The following is a 21,840-nucleotide window of genomic DNA, read 5'->3' on the forward strand; positions in this document are numbered from 1 at the left end:
TCAGAAAGGAAGGATTTACCGGCTACAGCCAGTTACGAAGGCAGCTTTGTGCACAGAGGCAAATGATTTCCTTTCAAAAAGCGCAGCCCGGAGAAGTCGGGAGCTCCCGGCCGGCAGGGGGCGGAGTGTTGAGAGGTCAGTCGGTGCCGGCCGGCAGGGGGCGGAGTGTTGGGAGGTCAGTCGGTGCCGGCCGGCAGGGGGCGGACTGTTGGGAGGTCAGTCGGTGCCGGCCGGCAGGGGGCGGAGTGTTGAGAGTTCGGAGGTTCCCAGACGGCAGAGGGCGGAATGTTGTGAGATCGGAAGGTCAGGGCCAGCAGAGGGCGGAGTGTTGTGAGATCGGAAGGTCAGGGCCAGCAGAGGGCGGAGTGTTGAGAGGTCAGTCGGTGCCGGCCGGCAGGGGGCGGAGTGTTGGGAGGTCAGTCGGTGCCGGCCGGCAGGGGGCGGACTGTTGGGAGGTCAGTCGGTGCCGACCGGCAGGGGGCGGAGTGTTGAGAGATCGGAAGGTCAGGGCCAGCAGAGGGCGGAGTGTTGAGAGGTCAGTCGGTGCCGGCCGGCAGGGGGCGGAGTGTTGGGAGGTCAGTCGGTGCCGGCCGGCAGGGGGCGGACTGTTGGGAGGTCAGTCGGTGCCGACCGGCAGGGGGCGGAGTGTTGAGAGATCGGAAGGTCAGGGCCAGCAGAGGGCGGAGTGTTGAGAGGTCAGTCGGTGCCGGCCGGCAGGGGGCGGAGTGTTGGGAGGTCAGTCGGTGCCGGCCGGCAGGGGGCGGAGTGTTGAGAGATCGGAAGGTCAGGGCCAGCAGAGGGCGGAGTGTTGAGAGGTCAGTCGGTGCCGGCCGGCAGGGGGCGGACTGTTGGGAGGTCGGGAGGTCCCGGCCGGCAGGCGGTTGATTTCGGAGAGTGGACAGGTGTCGGTCGGTAGTATACTCGGGTCCGTTGCTAGGTGATCCTGTTGATTCAGGTTCGGTTGGTGCGGAATCCGCTGCTCCTTCTCCGTGAGGCTGAAGCGCGGCCTATCGGTGCCTTTCCGTGACGTGGCTGCCGTCCCGGTGCCGGGATTGTGGAGGAATCCTCCAGGCGACACGGAGCAGCGGTCAGCCAACAGCAAGCTCGCTCAAACACTCCAGCCGCAGGCTTCGGGCCTGTGATATTTAGGACCCTGTGACTGTGATGGCGACTCGGTAGGGCAGCTAGTGACATCGCGGAGACCATGTGGTGAGGAGGCAACAGCAGCAGAAACTACGGAAAGTGGGTTTGTCCCGAGAATGGAGGAGAAATACAGCAGCAATATCATTTCCAGCGCCAGGCTGGGCCCCGTGGATGTGCCCAGCTCCAGGTAAAAGCCCACCGACTCCCACCGCTATCTTGACTACACTTCTTCACACTGGCTCCTGTAAGGACTCCATTCCATTCTTCCAGTTTCTCTGCCTCCGGCGCATCAGCTCTGATGATGCAACCTTCCATGACAGCGCCTCTGATATGTCTTCCTTTTTCCTCAACTAAGGATTCCACCCCCCGCCACTCCGGTTGACAGGACCCTTAACCGTGTCCATTTCCCACACCTCTACCATCACCCTTTCCCCTTCCTCCCAAAACCCCGACAGGGTTCCCCTTGTCCTCACTTTCCGCCCTATCAGCCTCCCCGTATCCAAAGGATCATCTTCCGCCATTTCTGCCACATCCAGTGTGATGCCACTACCAAATGCATCTTCCCCTCCCCTGTCAGCATTCCGAAGGGATCGTTCCCTCCACAACACGCTGGCCCACTTGTCCATTACCGCCACCACCTTGTCCCCTTGCAATCACAGGAGGTGTAATGCCTGCACATTTACCTCCTCTCTCCTCACTATCCAAGGCCCCAAATACTCCTATCAGGGGAAGCAGCGATTTATTGTATTTCTTTCAATTTAGTATACTGTATTCGCTGCTCACAATGTGGTCTCTACATTGGGGAGACCAAACACAGATTGGTTGAACGCTTTGCGGAACACCTCCGCTCAAATCTTTGCATCCTCATTGGCTGCAGGTGAGGTCCCAGAGGACTGGAGAATAGCCAATGTTGTTCCTTTGTTTAAGAAGGGTAGCAAGGATAATCCAGGAAATTATAGGCCGGTGAGCTTTACGTTAGTGGTAGGGAAATTATCAGAGAGGATTATTCAGGACAAAATTTACTCCCATTTGGAAACAAATGAACTTATTAGCGAGAGGCAGCATGGTTTTGTGAAGGGGAGGTTGTGTCTCACTAATTTTATTGAGTTTTTTGAGGAAGTGACCAAGATGATTGATGAAGGAAGGGCAGTGGCATAGAGTATAAATATTGGCAAGTCATGCTGCAGCTGTACAGAACTTTAGTTAGGCCACACTTAGAATATTGCGTGCAATTCTGGTCGCCACACTACCAGAAGGACGTGGAGGCTTTGGAGAGGGTACAGAAGAGGTTTACCAGGATGTTGCCTGGTCTAGAGGGCATTAGCTATGAGGAGCGGTTGGATAAACCGGATTGTTTTCACTGGAACGACAGAGTGGAGGGGTGACATCATAGAGGTTTACAAAGTTATGAGCGGCATGGACAGAGTGGATAGTCAGAAGCTTTTTCCCAGGGTGGAAGAGTCAGATACTAGAGGACATAGGTTTAAGGTGAGAGGGGCAAAGCTTAGAGGGGATGTGCGAGGCAAGTTCTTTACACAGAGGGTGGTGAGTGCCTGGAACTTGCTGCCAGGGGAGGTGGTGGAAGCAGATACAACAGTGACGTTTAAGAGGCATTTTGACAAATACATGAACAGGATGGGAATAGAGGGATACGGTCCCTGGAAGTGCAGAAGGTTTTAGTTTAGGCAGGCATCAAGATTGGTGCAGGCTTGGAGGGCCGAATGGCCTGTTCCTGTGCTGTACTGTTGTTTGTTCTTTGTTCAGTCCGAAAGCATGACCCTGAGCTTCCGGTTGCTTGCCATTTCAACACTCCCCTTGCTCTTATGTCCACATATCTGTCCTGGGCCTGCTGCATGATCCAGTGAAATTCAACGCAAGCTTGAGAAACAGCATCTCATTTACTGATTAGGCACGCTACAGCCTGCCGGACTGGACATTGAGCTCAATAATTTCAGAACATGACGGGGCCCCTGCTTTTTACTTTTATTTTTGAGTTATTTTTTCTTTTTTATGTCTTTATTTTATTTTAGTTTGTTTCTACTGTGCCTACCCACTTTTTCATGTTTGTGCTTGGAGCCAGGCTGTTCAGTTTTCTGTCCATTAACTCCCTCTCTGTACTAACGCTTTGTCTTTCACCACCCATTAACATACCATTTGCCTTTGCTCCATGACCTTCTGGTCAGTTATTTTCTGTGACCTTTTCCTATCAACACCTCTTTTGTTGTCTCTTGCCCCATCCCCGCTTTACTTAAAACCTATTACATTTCTGGCCCTGCCAGTTCTGATGAAGGGTCACTGACCTGAAATGCTAACTCTGCTTCTCTCTCCACAGATGCTGCCAGACCTGCTGAGTATTTCCAGCATTTCTTGTTTTTATTTCAGATTTCCAGCATCTGCAGTATTTTGCTTTTATTTATTCAGGTCAAGGTGTGCGGGGACAGTCAATAATCTAACTGCATAAAATTATGAGGGGTCTAGATAATGTGGGTAGGTAGGGCTTATTCCCCTTAGCAGAGAGGTCAATTACCAGGGGGCATAGATTTAAAATAATTGATGAAAGGATTCGAGAGGAGTTGAGATTTTTTTTCATCCAGAGGGTGGTGGTAATCTGGAACTAATTGCCTGAAAAGGTGTGAGGCAGAAACGCTCATTGCATTTTAGAAAATACTTTGATATGCGCTTGAACTGCTGTTACCTACAAGTCCATAGACCAAGAGTTGGAAAGTGGGATTCAGCTGAATAGCTCTTTCTTAGCTGGCACAGGCAAGATGGGCCAAATGGCTGCTTCATGTGCCATAAACTTTTGATGGTACAGGTTGTAAAATGCATTTGAACTCATGAAATTAGGAAACACTGCTCAAGTAACGATTGCAAAAGTTCCAAGTCCAACCTCTGTTCTGTGCTGATTAATAGATCTCAACCGGACTGTCACATGGACTACAAGGGCTTCAGTATCTACTGGGTTAAGGGGAAGGCAGGGGGCGGGTGGGGAGATCAGAACATGAAGCATGTCCAACTGGCCCATCCAGCCTGTCTCTCACAAAGGGGATGACTTGAGCATCACATCACATTACATACATAAAATCATAAAAAAATTAGAGCAGAAGTAGGCTGTTAAGCCCATTGTGCCTGCTCTGCCGTTCAATAAAATCATGGCTGATCTGATTGTGGGCTGAACTCCATAACTCTTAACCCCTTTGTAGATCAAAAATCTGTCTTAACTCAGCCTTGAGTATTTTCAATGACCCAGCTCTCAGGAGAAGAGAATTCCACAGATCAATGACTCGTAAGAAATTCCTTTTAAATGGGAGACCCTTATTTTTAAACTCTGCTCCCTAGTTCCAGATTCTCCCACAACGTGAAACATCCCCTCTCCATCTACCCTTTAGAACATCGATATTGCGCCGACCTGTGAAACCATCTGACCTACACTATTCCATTTTCATCCATATGTCTATCCAATGACCACTTAAATGCCCTTAAAGTTGGCGAGTCTACTACTGTTGCAGGCAGGGCGTTCCACGCCCCTACTACTCTCTGGGGAAAGAAACTACCTCTAACATCTGTCCTATATCTATCACCCTTCAACTTAAAGCTATGTCCCCTCGTGTTTGCCATCACCATCCGAGGAAAAAGACTCTCACTATCCACCCTATCTAACCCTCTGATTACCTTATATGTCTCTATTAAGTCACCTCTCCTCCTCCTCCTCTCCAACGAAAACAACCTCAAGTCCCTCAGCCTTTCCTCGTAAGACCTTCCCTCCATACCAGGCAACATCCTAGTAAATCTCCTCTGCACCCTTTCCAAAGCTTCCACATCCTTCCGATAATGCGGTGACCAGAACTGCACGCAATACTCCAGGTGCGGTCTCACCAGAGTTTTGTACATCTGCAGCATGACCTCGTGGCTCCGAAACTCGATCCCCCTACTAATAAAAGCTAACACACCATATGCCTTCTTAACAGCCCTATTAACCTGGGTAGCAACTTTCAGGGATTTATGTACCTGGACACCAAGATCTCTCTGTTCATCTACACTACCAAGAATCTTCCCATTAGCCCAGTACTCTGCATTCCTGTTACTCCTTCCAAAGTGAATCACCTCACACTTTTCTGCATTAAACTCCATTTGCCATCTCTCAGCCCAGCTCTGCAGCCTATCTATGTCCCTCTGTACCCTACAACATCCTTCGGCACTATCCACAACTCCACCGACCTTCGTGTCATCCGCAAATTTACTAACCCACCCTTCTACACCCTCTTCCAGGTCATTTATAAAAATGACAAACAGCAGTGGCCCCAAAACAGATCCTTGCAGTACACCACTAGTAACTAAACTCCAGGATGAACATTTGCCATCAACCACCACCCTCTGTCTTCTTTCAGCTAGCCAATTTCTGATCCAAAGCTCTAAATCACCTTCAACCCCATACTTCTGTATTTTCTGCAATAGCCTACCGTGGGGAACCTTATCAAACGCCTTACTGAAATCCAGATACACCACATCCACTGCTTTACCCTCATCCACCTGTTTGGTCACCTTCTCGAAAAACTCAATAAGGTTTGTGAGGCACGACCTACCCTTCACAAAACCATGCTGACTATCGCTAATGAACTTATTCTTTTCAAGATGATTATAAATCCTATCTCTTGTAACCTTTTCCAACATTTTACCCACAACCGAAGTAAGGCTCACAGGTCTATAATTACCAGGGCTGTCTCTACTCCCCTTCTTGAACAAGGGGACAAAATTTGCTATCCTCCAGTCTTCCGGCACTATTCCTGTCGACAATGACAACATAAAGATCAAGGACAAAGGCTCTGCAATCTCCTCCCTGGCTTCCCAGAGAATCCAAGGATAAATCCCATCTGGCCCAGGGGACTTATCTATTTTCACACTTTCCAAAATTCCTAACACCTCCTCCTTGTGAACCTCAATCCCATCTAGCCTCGTAGTCTGAATCTCAGTATTCTCCTCGACAATATTTTCTTTCTCTACTGTAAATACTGACGAAAAATATTCATTTAACGCTTCCCCTATCTCCTCTGATTCCACACACAACTTCCCACTACTATCCTTGATTGGCCCTAATCTAACTCTAGTCATTCTTTTATTCCTGATATACCTATAGAAAACCTTAGGGTTTTCCTTGATCCTATCCGCCAATGACTTCTCGTGTCCTCTCCTTGCTCTTCTTAGCTCTCCCTTTAGATCCTTCCTGGCTAGCTTGTAACTCTCAAGCGCCCTAACTGAGCCTTCACGTCTCATCCTAACATAAGCCTCCTTCTTCCTCTTGACAAGCGCTTCAACTTCTTTAGTAAACCACGGCTCCCTCGCTCGACAACTTCCTCCCTGCCTGACAAGTACATACTTATCAAGGACACGCAGTAGCTGCTCCTTGAATAAGCTCCACATTTCGATTGTGCCCATCCCCTGCAGTTTCCTTCCCCATCCTACGCATCCTAAATCTTGCCTAATCGCATCATAATTTCCTTTCCCCCAGCTATAATTCTTGCCCTGCGGTATATACCTGTCCCTGCCCATCGCTAAGGTAAACCTAACCGAATTGTGATCACTATCACCAAAGTGCTCACCTACATCTAAATCTAACACCTGGCCGGGTTCATTACCCAGTACCGAACCCAATGTGGCATCGCCCCTGGTTGGCCTGTCTACATACTGTGTCAGAAAACCCTCCTGCACACACTGGACAAAAACTGACCCATCTAAAGTACTCGAACTATAGTATTTCCAGTCAATATTTGGAAAGTTAAAGTCCCCCATAACAACTACCCTGTTACTCTCGCCCCTGTCGAGAATCATCTTCGCTATCCTTTCCTCTACATCTCTGGAACTATTCGGAGGTCTATAGAAAACTCCCAACAGGGTGACCTCTCCTCTCCTGTTTCTAACCTCGGCCCATACTACCTCAGTAGACGAGTCCTCAAATGTCCTTTCTGCCGCTGTAATACTCTCCTTGATTAACAATGCCACACCCCCCCCCTCTTTTACCATCCTCTCTGTTCTTACTGAAACATCTAAAACCCTGTCAAGCCCCCTCAGAATCTTGCATGTTTCAATAAGATCATTCTCATTCTTCTAAACTCCGAGTATAGGCTCAACCTGTCCTCATAAGACAACTCCTTCATCAGCCTCTGAACTGCTTCCAATGCAAGTATAACCCTCCTTACGTAAGGAGACCGCAACTGTACACAGTACTGTCGGTGCATTCTTAGCAATGCCCTGTACAGTTGTAACAAGATTTTTCTACTTTTATACTTCATCCCCCTTTGCAGTAAAGGCCAACGTTCCATTTGCCTTCCTAATTACTTGCTGTATCTGCATGCTACCTTTTTGTGATTCCTGAACAAGGAACCCAGATCCCTCTGTACTGCAGCATTCTGCAGTCTCTGCCCATTTAAATCAGATTTTCTAGTCTTCCCACCAATGTGGACAACCTCCTGTTTACCCACACTACACTCACTTAATCTCTCTATATCCCCTTGCAGACTCTTTGTCCTCCTTACAACTTGTTTTCCTCCCTATCTTTGTATTGTCAGCAAATTTGGCTGCAATGCACTCTGTTCCTTCATATAGGTCGTAAATAATTGAGACCCCAACACTGATCCCTGTGGCACCCCATTAGTTACAGATTGCCAACCTGAAAATGACCCATTTATCCAGACTCTGGCTTTTCTTAGTTAGTCAATCCTCCATCCATGCTAATATATAGCCCCAACACCATGAGCTGTTATATTGTGCAGTAACCCATTATGTGGCCCCTTATGGAATGTCTTTTGGCAAACCACATACATCTACTGGTTCCCCTTTATCCATCCTGCTTGTTACATCCTCAAAGGACTCTAAAATTTGTCAAACACGATTTCCATTTTATAAAACCATGCTGACTCTACTTGATTATAGTATGATTTTCTAAATGTCCTGCTACTACTTCCTTAATAATGGAATCTGCATTCTATACCTTCTAAGGCCAATATTCTTCAAGGTACAGTTCCCAAAACTGAATGCAGTACTCCAGGTGGGGTCTGAGCAAGGCTGTATACAACTGAAGCATCACTTCCTCCCTTTGATAACCCACTTGAGATAAAGGACAATATTCTATTAGCCTTTTTGATTAGCTTTTGTACCTGTGCATATCTGTTTGTGGTTTGCTTGTATTGACACTCAAATCCCTTTGCTCCTCCACACCTCCTTTATTATTTGTTTCTCTCGGATCCAAAGTGGATGACCTTGCACTTTTCCACATTGAACTATGTATTTTTTTTTATTCTTTCACGGGATGACCCATCCCTAATTGCCCTTGAGAAGGTGGTGGTGAGCCACCTTCTTGAACCGCTGCAGTCCACCTGGTGTAGGTACACCCACAGTGCAGTTAGGAAGGGAGTTCCAGGTTTTTGACCCAGCCGCAGTGAAGAATGGCGATATAGTTCCAAGTCAGGATGGTGTGTGGCTCGGAGGGGAACTTGCAGCTGGTGGTGGTGTCCCCATGCATCTGCTGCCCTTGTCCTTCTAGGTGAACAAAGAACAGTACAGCATAGGAACAGGCCATTCGGCCCTCCAAGCCTGCGCCGATCTTGATGCCTGCCTAAACTAAAACCTTCTGCACTTCCGGGGTCCGTATCCCTCTATTCCCATCCTATTCATGTATTTGTCAAGATGCCTCTTAAACGTCACTGTTGTATCTGCTTCCACCACCTCCCCCGGCAGCAAGTTCCAGGCACTCACCACCCTCTGTGTAAAGAACTTGCCTCGCACATCCCCTCTAAACTTTGCCCCTCTCACCTTAAACCTATGTCCTCATGTAACTGACTCTTCCAGCCTGGGAAAAAGCTTCCGACTATCCACTCTGTCCATGCCGCTCATAACTTTGTAAACCTCTATCATGTCGCCCCTCCACCTCCGTCGTTCTAGTGAAAACAATCCGAGTTTATCCAACTTCTCCTCATAGCTAATGCCCTCTAGACCAGGCAACATCCTGGTAAACCTCTTCTGTACCCTCTCCAAAGCCTCCACGTCCTTCTGGTAGTGTGGCGACCAGAATTGCACGCAATATTCTAAGTGTGGCCTAACAGCTGCAGCATGACTTGCCAATTTTTATACTCTATGCCCCGACCGATGAAGGCAAGCGTGCCGTATGCCTTCTTGACTACCTTATCCACCTGCGTTGCCACTTTCAGTGACCTGTGGACCTGTACACCCAGATCTCTCTGCCTGTCAATACTCCTAAGGGTTCTGCCATTTACTGCACACTTCCCACCTGCATTAGACCTTCCAAAATGCATTACCTCACATTTGTCCGGATTAAACTCCATCTGCCATTTCTCCACCCAAGTCTCCAACCGATCTATATCCTGCTGTATGCTCTGACAATCCTCAACACTATCCGCAACTCCACCAACCTTTGTGTCGTCCACAAACTTACTAATCAGACCAGCTACATTTTCCTCCAAATAGAGGTAGAGGTCGTGGGTTTGGAAGGTGCTGTCGAAGGAGCCTTGGTGAGTTGCTGCAGTGCATCTTGTAGATGGTACAGACTGCTGCCACTGTGCATTGGTGGTGGAGTTAGTGAATGTTTAAGTTGCTGGATGGGTGGGCGATCAAGTGGGCCGCTATGTCCTCTCGAGCTTCTTGAGTGTTGCACTTTTGCCCATTCGTTTAATCTATGTATGATCCTGCTCCCATCTATGCAGCTTCTTGTGCTTTTTAACTGTCATCTACAAACTTGGATGTATAACTCTGATGAAAACACTGCTCACAGTGTGGTCTCCTCTACATTGGGGAGACCAAACGCAGATTGGGTGACCGCTTTGCGGAACACCGCTGCTCAGTCCGTAAGCATGACCCCAAGCTTCCGGTTGCTGGCCATTTCAACACACCCCCCTGCTCTCATGCTCACATCTTTGTCCTGGGATTGCTGCAGTGTTCCAACGAACATCAACGCGAGCTCGAGGAGCAGCATCTCATTTAACGATTAGGCACAGAACAGCCTGCCGGACTGAACAAGGAAGTGGCCCGAGAAATAGTGGATGCATTGGTGATCATCTTCCAAGGTTCTTTAGACTCTGGGACAGTTCTTACATATTGGAGGGTAGCTAATGTAACCCCACTATTTAAAAGGGGAGGTAGAGAGAAAGCAGGGAATTATAGACCAGTCAGCCGGATGTGGGTAGTGGAGAAAATTCTAGAGTCCATTATCAAAGATTTTATAGCAGTGCACTTAGAGAGCAGTGGTAGAATCGGGCAGAGTCAGCGTGGTTCTATGAAAGGGAAATCATGTTTGACAAATCTACTAGAATTCTTCGAGGATGTAACTAGTAGAGTTGATGAGGGGGAGCCAGTGGATGTGGTTTATTTGGACTTTCAGAAGGCTTTCGACAAAGTCCCACATAAGAGAATAGCATGCAAAATTAAAGTGCATGGGATTGGGGGTAGTGTATTGCAACGGATAGAAAATTGGTTGGTGGACAGGAAACAAAGAGTAGGGATAAATGGGTCTTTTTCCGAATGGCAGGCAGTGACTAGTGGGGTACTGCATGGATCTGTGCTAGGACCCCAGCTAGTCACAATATACATTAATGATTTAGATGAGGGAACTAAATGTAATATCTCCAAATTTGCAGATGACACAAAACTGGGTGGGAGAGTGAGGTGTGAGGAGAATGCAGAGAGGCTTCAGGGTGATTTGGACAAGTTGAGTGAGTGGGCAAATGCATGGCAGATGCAGTATAATGTGGATAAATGTGAGGTTATCCACTTTGGTAGCAAAAACAGGAAGGCAGATTATTATCTGAACGGCTATAAACTGAGAGAGGGGAATATGCAGCGAGACCTGGGTGTTCTCGTACACCAGTTGCTGAAGGTAAGCATGCAGGTGCAACAGGCAGTAAAAAAGGCAAATGGTATGTTGGCCTTCATCACGAGAGGATTAGAGTGCAGGAGCAGGGATGTCTTGCTACAATTATACAGGGCCTTGGGGAAGCCACACCTGGAATATTGTGTGCAGTTTTGGTCTCCTTATCTGAGGAAGGATGTTCCTGTTATCGAGGGAGTGCAGCAAAGGTTTACCAGACTGATTCCTGGGATAGCGGGACTGACGTATGAGGAGCGATTGAGTCGGTTAGGATTATATTTGCTGGAGTTCAGAAGAATGGGGGGGGGGTCTCGTAGAAACCTATAAAATTCTAACAGGACTTGACAGGGTAGATGCAGGAAGGATGTTCCCGATGGGGGAGTCCAGAACCAGGGGTCATAGTCTAAGGATACAGGGTAAACCTTTCAGCTCTGAGATGAGGAGAAATTTCTTGACCCAGAGAGTGGTGAGCCTGTGGAATTCACTACCACATAAAGCAATTGAGGCCAAAACATTGTATGTTTTCAAGAAGGAGTTAGATATAGCTCTTGGGTCTAAAGGGATCAAAGAGTATGAGGCGAAAGCGGGAACAGGTTACTGAGTTGGATGATCAGCCATGATCATAATGAATAGCAGAGCAGGCTCAAAGGGCCGAATGGCCTACTCCTATTTTCTATGTTTCTATGAACATTGAGTTCAATAATTTCAGAGCATGACGGGTCCCCCTTTTTATGCTTGGTTATTTTTTTTTTTTCGTTTTTATTTGGTTATTTTATTTTAGGGTTTTCAGTTTGTTTAGTTTGTTTCCACTGTGCTTACCCACTTTTGTTTTTTTTTAATGTGTTTTTTTATGTTTGTGCTTGGCGTGTTCTGTGCTTTGCACCCTCTCTGTACTAATGCTTTGTCTTTCAGCACACCATTAACATACCATTTGCCTTTGTTCCATGACCTTCTGGTCAGTTATTCTCTGTGACCCTATCCTATCAGCACCTCCTTTGTTATCTCTTGCGCCCCCCCCCCCCCCCCCCCCCCCCGCTTCACTTGCTTAAAACCTTTTACATTTGTAATATTTGTCAGTTCTGAAACGTTAACTCTGCTTCTCTCTGAACAGATGCTGCCAGGCCTGCTGAGTATTTCCAGCATTTCTTGTTTTTATTTCAGATTTCCAGCATCTGCTGTATTTTGCTTTTATTATATTGGATGTACAACTGTAGTCCTTCATTCCAGATATAGTGAAAAGCTGAAACCTTAGTGCAAATCTTTAGGGAATGCTGCTCGTCACATCCTGCCAATCAGAGAGCATTCCCATTATCCCTTCTACCTCCTAACTAATTACCAGCCCATGTCAGACAGTTGCATCCAATTCTGTGCTCTTTTATTTTTGCTAATCTCTTTCACGGAACCTTTATTAAATATCTTTTGGAAGATCAAATGGACAAATCTATAGACACTCCCTGTCCACCATGCCATGACCACCTCAAAAAAATTCAAATAGATCAGAAATGACCTAACGCTACACAAATCCACATAGACTCTCTTTGATCAGCTCATTCTTGTCCAAGTGTTCAGTCATTCTGTCCTGATGATAGATTCCAGTAACTTCCCCAGAGTTGATAAGTTGACTGGTCTGTAGTTACTAGCTTTTTTGCTCATTCCCTTCTTAAACAGATTTTTGAATCTAAAGGTAAAATTCTCAAATCTAGAGTGTTTTGGAAAATATGACTTCCAGATTTGCAATTTTCTTACCTATTTTAATACCCTTGATATTTGAATGCTTGAATTCATATTCTTTATAGGTTCTTTTAAAAAAAAAAATGTCTGTGTGGGAACATAGGAAATAGGAGCAGGAATAGGCCATTCGAGTCTGCTCCGCCATTCAAGCAGATCATGGCTGATCTACCTCAACGCCATTTTCCCGCACTATCCCCATATCCTTTGTTACTTGTAATATCTAGAAATTTATCGATCTCCATCCTGAATATACTCAATGACTGACCCTCCACAGCCCTCTGGGGTAGAGAATTCCAAAGATTCACCACCCGCTGAGTGAAGAAATTCTTTCTCATCTCAGACCTAAATGGCCTACCTCTTATTCTGAACCAGTGTCCTCTGGTTCCAGACCCACCAGCCAGGGGAAGCATCTTTCTTGCATCAACCATGTTGAGCCCTGTAAGAATTTGATATGCTTCAATGAAATCACCTGTCATTCTTCTAAACTTTAGAGAATACAGGTCCATAACTCTGCATGTTCTATTTCTGTTGTTCAGTTGCTGGGAAAGTAAAACAAATTTGCTTCAAATTTAAACAGTTCTATTCAAATATGATAACTTTACCAATCTGACTAGAGTTGGCTGTTTGGTGCTAAATGTTTCATATTGGTATCTGCCTCACAAAGACAGTGTGGGCAGAATGCTTTTCAACTCTGGGCTTTTGACAAACATTTGGTTATGGGTTTGCACCACGGTTCCCTATCCAACCTTCCTAGTTAAGAACATAAGAAATAGGAGCATTCAGCCGCTCAAGCCTGTCCCGCCATTCAATAAGGTCATGGCTGATCTGTCCCAGGCCTCAACTCTTCTTTCAGGCCTGCTCCACATAACCCTCAACTCCCTGAGATTTCAAAAATCTATATACCTCCTCCTCAGATACATTTAGTGACCCAGCCTCCACAACTCTCTGAGGTAGAGAATTCCATAGATTCACCACCCTCTGAGAAAAGAAAGTCCTTCACATCTCAGTGTTAAATATGTGCCCCCTTATTCTGTAACTATGTCCCCTAGTTTGAGATTCCTCCACCAGTGGAAACATATTCTCAACATCTATCCTGTCAAGCCCCCTTAGAATCTTACATGTTTCAATAAGATCACCTCTCATTCTTCTAAACTCCAATTAGTAAAGGCCAAACCCATTTCGCCATTCTTGATAAGAAACATAGAAAAATAGGAGCAGGAGTAGGCTGTTCGCCCCGTCGAACCTGCTCCGCCATTCAATACGATCATGGCTGATCAACCAAACTCAGTGCCCTGTTCCTGCTTTTTCCCCATATCCTTTAATCCCTTTAGCCCTAAGAACTATATCTAATTCTTTCTTGAATATATTTAATGCTTTGGCCTCAACTGCTTTCCGTGGTAGAGAATTCCCCAGGTTCACTACTCTATGGGTGAAGAAATATCTCCTCATCTCAATCCTAAATGGCTTACCCCTTATCCTTAGACTGTGACCCCTGGTCCTGGATTCCCCCGCCATCGGGAACATCCTTCCTGCATCTTGTATGTCGAGTCCTGTTGGAATTTTATCGGTTTCTATGAGATCCCCCCTCATTCTTCTAAACTCTAGTGAATACAAGCCTAATCGACCCAATCTCTCTCCATACGTCAGTCCTGCCATCCCAGGAATCAGTGGTGAACCTTCGCTGCACTCCCTCCATAGCAAGAACATCTTTCCTCAGATAAGAAGACCAAAACTTCACACAATACTCCAGATGCAGTCTCACCAAGGCCCTGTATAATTGCAGCAAGACATCCCTGCTGCTGTACCCAAATCCTCTCACTCTGAAGGCCAACATATCATTTGCCTTCTTAACTGCCTGCTGTACCTGCATGCTTACTTTCAGCGACTGGTGCACAAGGACACCCAGGCCTCGCTACACCTCCCCCTTTCCCAATCTATCGCCTTTCAGATCATTTGCCGCCTTGTTTTTGCATTCAAAGTGGATAACCTCACATTTATTCACATTATACTGCATCTGCCATGTATTTGCCCACTCACTCAACCTGTCCAAATCATACTGAAGCTTCTCTGCATCCTCCTCACAGCTCACACTCCCACTCAGCTTTGTGTCGTCTGCAAACCTGGATATATTACATTTAATTCCCTCATCTATATCATTAATATATATTGTGAATAGCTGGGGTCCTAGCACTGATCCCTGCAGTAACCCACTAGTCACTGCCTGCTGTTCCCTATTACTACTACATTCTCTTTTCTCCCCCACTTGAATAGCACTCCGAACCACGGTGTGTGTTCAGTTCGCTCATCCTCCCTGCAGTCTGTGCCCTCATCCACACTGGGAGCAAGAACCTCATACCTATTGGATAAGGGCACTGGCTGAGGGTCCTCCAAAGCTAAATTTTTGGATCCCCATACCTGCCTCACTTGCAGTCACACCCTCCTGTCCCTGACCACAGTCCAAACTTGATATAATTAATCTAAGGGGTGTGACTGTCTCCTGAAACACAATGTCCAGGTAACTCTCCCCCTCCCTGATGTGTCGCGGTGTCCGCAGCTCCAGCTCATCAACTCTGAGCCGCAGGTCCTCGAGCAGCCAACATTTGCTGCAAATATGGTCACCATGGATTGCACCGGCATCCACCAGCTCCCACATACTACAGCTGCAACACATTGCCTGCCCAGCTATCTCTATTCTATTTAATTAGTTAATTTGGATCTCAGTATTATTAAAAAATGAATTATTTAAGTGTACTCTTAACCTGTAATGACGTCGCCTGATTTAAATCACTTAGCCAAAACAAAAAAGAGGCACAGAAGAAATACCCACCAATCACTTACCAGCTCTCCTGTGACATCACACTTCAATTTTGTTGGTCAAGCAGGTCTACTGTTCCACTAAACAGTGCGCTGTTGCTGCAGCTTCTGGTCTCGGGCTTCGGCTCTTTTATTTCCCGGCTCCTCTCGCCGCCGTTGCTGCTTCTGGTCTCGGGCCTTGACTCTTTTATATACCGGCTCTTCTCGCCTGTTCTCGTTCTCGCTGCCACTGCTGCTTCTGTAGTTCTACTGAGTTATCAAGAAGGGAGGATGCCACATGGAAGCATAAAAGCTTTTCTTCACAATATTGGAGAGGGATACAGCATTAAAGCATGGCTTTAATCATTAACCATTATGAGCATTACTGTGATTTGCCGTTTGTCTTTTCTAATTCAAGGGTATGTAATAAATACTGATAGATTTTGACATTTTTTTACTGCAGGTTAACTCGGTACATTACACTGCTGTGCTTGGCTAAGTTCCTTAAACCTGTTGGAATATTTGAATCATATGACCTCCTTAAAGTTGTCCATATTGTCCAATTTGTCTTCATAATCCAGCTGGGGTAAGTTTTTAATAAAAATTATTCAAAATCACCCTATCGATGCTGCAGGTTATTAATGTAAGACCTGACAACTGGTTGAATATATTATGCAATTCTGCAGCTTTGCAGTTACTTAAAATGTATTAATCTCTTGATAATCGCAGTATTATAGAAATTCATAAAGGCTCATCTTTTCTAGAAAAGAGAATTACTTCTGTCTAAGATTTTCTGTTATGTTATCGCAATCATCTTTCATATGGTAGTAAAGAGGAAGGAAAGGTGAAAGTACAATTATCTTAATTTTAACTCATTCTGATATCTGGGCATCTTGCGCAAGAATGTGGAATTTAGTGGGGAAAATGGATCATGTGGTATTTCTAAATCTTCCTTGATTTTATAATAACTTTGTAAAACTTGCATTTCTTTTTAAAAGCAATTCAATATCCTGTCATCCTTCCTGAAGTTCTATTTAAAAGTTTTAAGGAAATAAGGTAAAATCCCACCAACCTATTCAGTTCCACCTTCCTCCTATTTTGTCACTAGATGTGCCAGGTGGAATTACATGCCTGTTCTAGTCATTATTATACCTTTCCCTCAAAAACACAATCCAATTTCATATGCATTGAAATATGCAGGAATTATTCCCTCATTTTATTAATATGAAAAATGGTATTTGTAACAAAAAACTTCACTTTCATGAAGAAATTGAATATTTGTCATTTCTCTGGTAATATGTGATTTTTGTATTATAGCTGCCAAAGCAGATTTTCTATTGTAAATGATTTGCATTTTAACCTGCTTTTCAAGAGTGTATATTTTAGTGTCTGAGAGCAGTGGGGCAGAATAAGAGGGTTTGCTTGGCCCTTAAAGGAGATGATGTTTCTGTGTTAACTGCCATTGTGTTACAGCTTTTACTAAAATCTGTTCGTGGCCAAAACCGAGTAAATTTTGCCTGGCCTAATTAGAAAACAATTGGGTGGCACACTGGGATAAATGTCAGCTTTTTACCTCTCCAAATTGGCGTGCTGGGATGAAAGTATCTTCTGTCTGCTGACTGTAAGGGTCCTATGTGAAATGAGTTCATCATTCTCAATCCTACAATTGAAGCTCCTCATTTTACATTAGTTGGCAAAGTCACTCTGACAGGGCCAGGATTGATTAGTGTATTCTAATCAAACTGTTGGCGCTCTTTTGAGGTTGGGGTTACATTCTTCATATTTGCCCCCGGGTTACCTGAGGGGCAGGTTTGCCAGGTCTTCTATGGGAAGGAGGTGCAGATCTGGAGAGCACATTCCATATAGCTAAAACAGAGCCATGGATTCATTAATCAGTGCTGTAGATAGGATATGAGGGAATTAATTTAAGAGGAAAAGGTAGTTGTCAATTTTTTCAAAAAAAAACTTTTCCCCTTGAATGAATTCCCTTTGTATCCACTAACGCTTTCAGCTGATAGTGAAAAATGGTGAAGCCCACATCCATCTCCTGTTCTTTTTATCTATTTATTGATCCAAGTTAGAAAACTAGATATCCTTAAGCGCTCATTCTATTTTCTCTATTGTCAGATCTGCGATATTCTTGGTTTTATTTCAAAAACCATTTTCTTCTGGCAAGCAGATATCGAGACGGCTGGTGAGTTCAATTGTGTTTCAAGAAGATAATTGCAGCTGTCATTAACCATAACTTTACCTAGCCACATCTGGATTTATATCTAGCAATTGGCCAAGTGAATTACATTCAGTTATCAGTGCTGTCAATATAGAATTTGGCATTGTGAATTAGGACCCTGTCCTTGCATTGTGGGTGGGCCATAGCTTTAAATGTAGTCCACTAAGGGAATGAATATCTATTGCTCATAATTTTAAATAGTTATTTAAAATAGGAACCAGAGTAGGTCATTTAGCCCCTCGAGCCTGTTCTGCTCAGTTCATTTACTAGCGAATACAAGTTAACAGCACAATATAACCTTCAGTTTGGCATTAATCTCATTCAAAGGAGACGGAAGGATAGCTGCGAGAAATCGCAATGCAATACAAAATTGGGAGTAAAGTTTTTGAAAAGTACTGTTAATAAATGAAGATCAGCAAATTAGATATAACCAAAGTGCCTTTCTGTACTGTAGCATATTGCTGAATGTGATATTAAACAAAGAATGAGGCTATGGTGCATATTATATAAAGAATCCTCCTGTTCCCATCAACAGTCCAGTCCTTATCACAAGCATGTGGGTAAAAGGATGCAAATTAAATATTTAAATTTCTTCAAGTAAAAGGTGTTGCTATGGGTACCCGCATGGGTCCTAGTTATGCCTGTCTTTTTTTGGGATATGTCGAGCATTCTTTGTTCCAGTCCTACTCAGGCCCCCTCCCCCAACTCTTTTTCCGGTACATTGATGACTGTATCGGTGCTGTTTCCTGCTCCCGCCCCGAACTGGAAAACTTTATCAACTTTGCTTCCAATTTCCACCCTTCTCTCACCTTTACATGGTCCATCTCTGACACTTCCCTTCCCTTCCTCGACTTCTCTGTCTCCATCTCTGGGGATAGGTTGTCTACTAATATCCATTATAAGCCCACCGACTCCCACAGCTACCTCGACTACACTTCTTCACACCCTACCTCCTGTAAGGACTCCATTCTATTCACCCAGTTTCTCCGTCTCCGACGCATCTGCTCTGATGATGCTACCTTCCATGACGGTGCTTCTGATATGACCTTTTTCCTCAACTGAGGATTCCCCCTCACTGTGGTTGACAGGGCCCTCAACCGTGTCCGGCCCATTTCACGCACCTCTACCCTCACCCCTTCCGCTCCCTCCCAGAACCGTGACAGGGTTCCCCTTGTCCTCACTTTCCACCCCATCAGCCTCCATATCCAAAGGATCATCCTCCGCCATTTCCGCCACCTCCAGCGTGATGCCACTACCAAACGCATCTTCCCCTTCCTTCCCCTGTCAGCATTCCGAAGGGATCGTTCCCTCCGCGACACCCTGGTCCACTCCTCCATTACCCCCACCACCTCGTCCCCGTCCCATGGCACCTTCCCCTGCAATCGCAGGATGTGTAATACCTGCCCATTTACCTCCTCTCTCCTCACTATCCCAAGCCCCAAACATTCCTTTCAGGTGAAGCAGCGATTTACTTGTACTTCTTTCAATGTAGTATACTGTATTCGCTGCTCACAATGTGGTTTCATCTACATTGGGGAGACCAAACGCAGACTGGGTGACCGCTTTGCAGCACACCTCCGCTCAGACCGCACACAGGACCCTGAGCTTCCGGTTGCTTGCCATTTCAACACTCCCCCTGCTCTCATGCTCACATCTCTGTCCTGGGATTGCTGCAGTGCTCCAGTGAACATCAACGCAAGCTCGAGGAACAGCATCTCATTTACCAATTAGGCACTTTACAGCCTGCCGGACTGAACATTGAGTTCAATCATTTCAGAGCATGACGGGCCCCCCATTTTACTTTTATTTTTAGTTATTTTTTCTTTTTTTTTTTACATTTTTTACAATTTTTTGTTTGTTTATTTCATTTCATCTTAGTTTGTTCAGTTTGCTTACCCACTTTTTTTTCATGTTTGTACTTGCTGCTGTTCAATCTTCAGTCCGTTAACACCCTATCTGTACTAATGCTTTGTCTTTCAACACACCATTAACATATTGTTTGCCTTTGCTCCATGACCTTTTGGTCAGCTATGTGGCCTTGTCCAATCTACACCTTCTCCTTTGTTATCTCTTGCCCCACCCCCACCTCACTTGCTTATAACCTTTGACATTTCTAATATTTGCTAGTTCCGAAGAAGGGTCACTGACCTGAAACATTAACCCTGCTTCTCTTTCCACAGATGCTGCCAGACCTGCTGAGTGGTTCCAGCACTTCTTGTTTTTATTTCAGATTTCAAGCATCCGCAGTATTTTGCTTTTATTTAAATATTTAAATTTGGCGTGTTTTGGATAAGCAGCTTGTAATTTTATTTTTCCTTTTCTCATACCTTATGCACAGAGAGCATCATTGAAGAAAAGTGACTGATGCAGATGTATTAGTGAGGAAATAACGAACAGTTGACACAAGGATTGTAGTGTCTGATTTTAATAGGAGTCAGAACATTTCAAATAATTCCACAATCCAATGTTCCCAAATCTAGGTTGCAGTGTTTTCTGTTGTCTTTACACAATGTCACACTATCACACCCATTAAGCCTGCCCATGCAGTATACTGAATTTCCAAATTATTTAGTAATGTCTAAAGTTGTGTTTCCTTCAGCACCAGTACATACATACAGACTGGTTTTGGTTGCAACTGAAAGAAAGAAGAGAAAAAGACTTGCATGTATATGGCACCTTTCATGACCTCAGGATGTCCCTTAGTGCTTTACAGCCATGTAGGTACTTTTGAAGTGTAGTGGCTGTTGTAACGTAGGAAACTTGGCAGTAAATTTGTGCACAGCAAGGTCCTACAAACAGCAATGTGATAATGACTAGTTAATCTTTATTAGTGATCTTGATTGAGGGATAAATATTAGCCAGGACACTAGGGAGAGCACCCCTGCTTTTCTTTGAAATAATGCCATGAGATCTTTTATGTCCACCTGAGAGGGCAAATGGGGCCTCAGTTTATAGAATCATTTATGGTAAGAATGAGGACATTCAGCCCATTGATTCAATGCCAGCTCTCTGTAGAGCGATCCAATCAGTCCCATTTCCCCTGCTAAATTCCCGTAGCCTGCAAGTTTATTTCCTCCAAGTGTCCATCCAATTTCCTTTTGAAATCATCGATTGTCTCTGCCTCCACCACCCTCTTAGGCAGTGAGTTCCAGTTTAACGTCTACTCCTAGAATGGTATAACTGTTGCCGCATACAGCAGTAAAAGATAAGGTATTTAGATGGCATTATCCAATGACTGATGACAAACCTTGTAATTTTAAGCCCAGAAAAGCTGTTGAAGAAATTTTAACCTATTCTCTATGAAGAGTTATCCCCCAAAAAGCTGGCACACACTTGCTTCTAATTTGTTTTGGGTATCATGAGCCCTGAAGTCCCATGGGACTTTACACATGTGAGATAATTCCATTACTGCCTTTGGTAACAAGGAAGGTGATTGTTTTACTTTGAAGTAGTGTGGGTTTATATTTAGTAGTAAAGATGGCCATTCCAACTAGTCTTGCTTGTGTAATATCTTATAACATATTTATGGTGATTTTTTTTTTGTTTATGTTCCAGTGGAGTACCAGACCATGTCATTTTAACAGCTCATTTATGTAGTATCTTTGGCCTCCTTATCTTGAGAGACAATGGGTAAGCGCCTGGAGGTGGTCAGTGGTGTGTGGAGCAGCGCCTGGAGTGGCTATAAAGGCCAATTCTAGAGTGACAGGCTCTTCCACAGGTGCTGCAGAAAAATTTGTTTGTCGGGGCTGTTACACAGTTGGCTCTCCCCTTGCGCCTCTGTCTTTTTTCCTGCCAACTGCTCAGTCTCTCCGACTCGCCACACTTTAGCCCCGTCTTTATGGCTGCCTGCCATATGGCCATAAAGCCATTTTTTTTTTGTTTATGTTCCAGTGGAGTACCAGACCATGTCATTTTAACAGCTCATTTATGTAGTATACAGATCTGATTAAGATTATTTCCTCTTTAAATTTCTTTTTACAGTGCAGTCTTTGTTTAATTAAGCTCTGAAGCAATGTTGCAAATTCTAACGCTTGTCAGTGCTACCTATAATTTATAAATCTGAATATTT

General features: G+C 44.9%; 1 protein-coding gene across 1 annotated transcript in view; it reads left to right on the plus strand.

Moving 5' to 3' along the window:
• The first annotated feature begins 782 nt into the window (after positions 1–782).
• slc30a5 (solute carrier family 30 member 5) overlaps positions 783–21,840 on the plus strand; it is an 82,261-nt gene continuing 61,203 nt past the window's right edge. The window contains exons 1-3 of the mRNA XM_068029444.1: positions 783–1,330; positions 16,005–16,127; positions 17,669–17,735. Of these exons, the coding sequence (XP_067885545.1) occupies positions 1,260–1,330; positions 16,005–16,127; positions 17,669–17,735 (261 nt within the window). The 5' untranslated portion in view covers positions 783–1,259. The remainder of the gene's footprint in view (positions 1,331–16,004; positions 16,128–17,668; positions 17,736–21,840) is intronic.

Source organism: Heterodontus francisci, chromosome 4, assembly GCF_036365525.1.
Source record: "Heterodontus francisci isolate sHetFra1 chromosome 4, sHetFra1.hap1, whole genome shotgun sequence".
In the NCBI taxonomy this organism is placed as follows: domain Eukaryota; kingdom Metazoa; phylum Chordata; class Chondrichthyes; order Heterodontiformes; family Heterodontidae; genus Heterodontus; species Heterodontus francisci.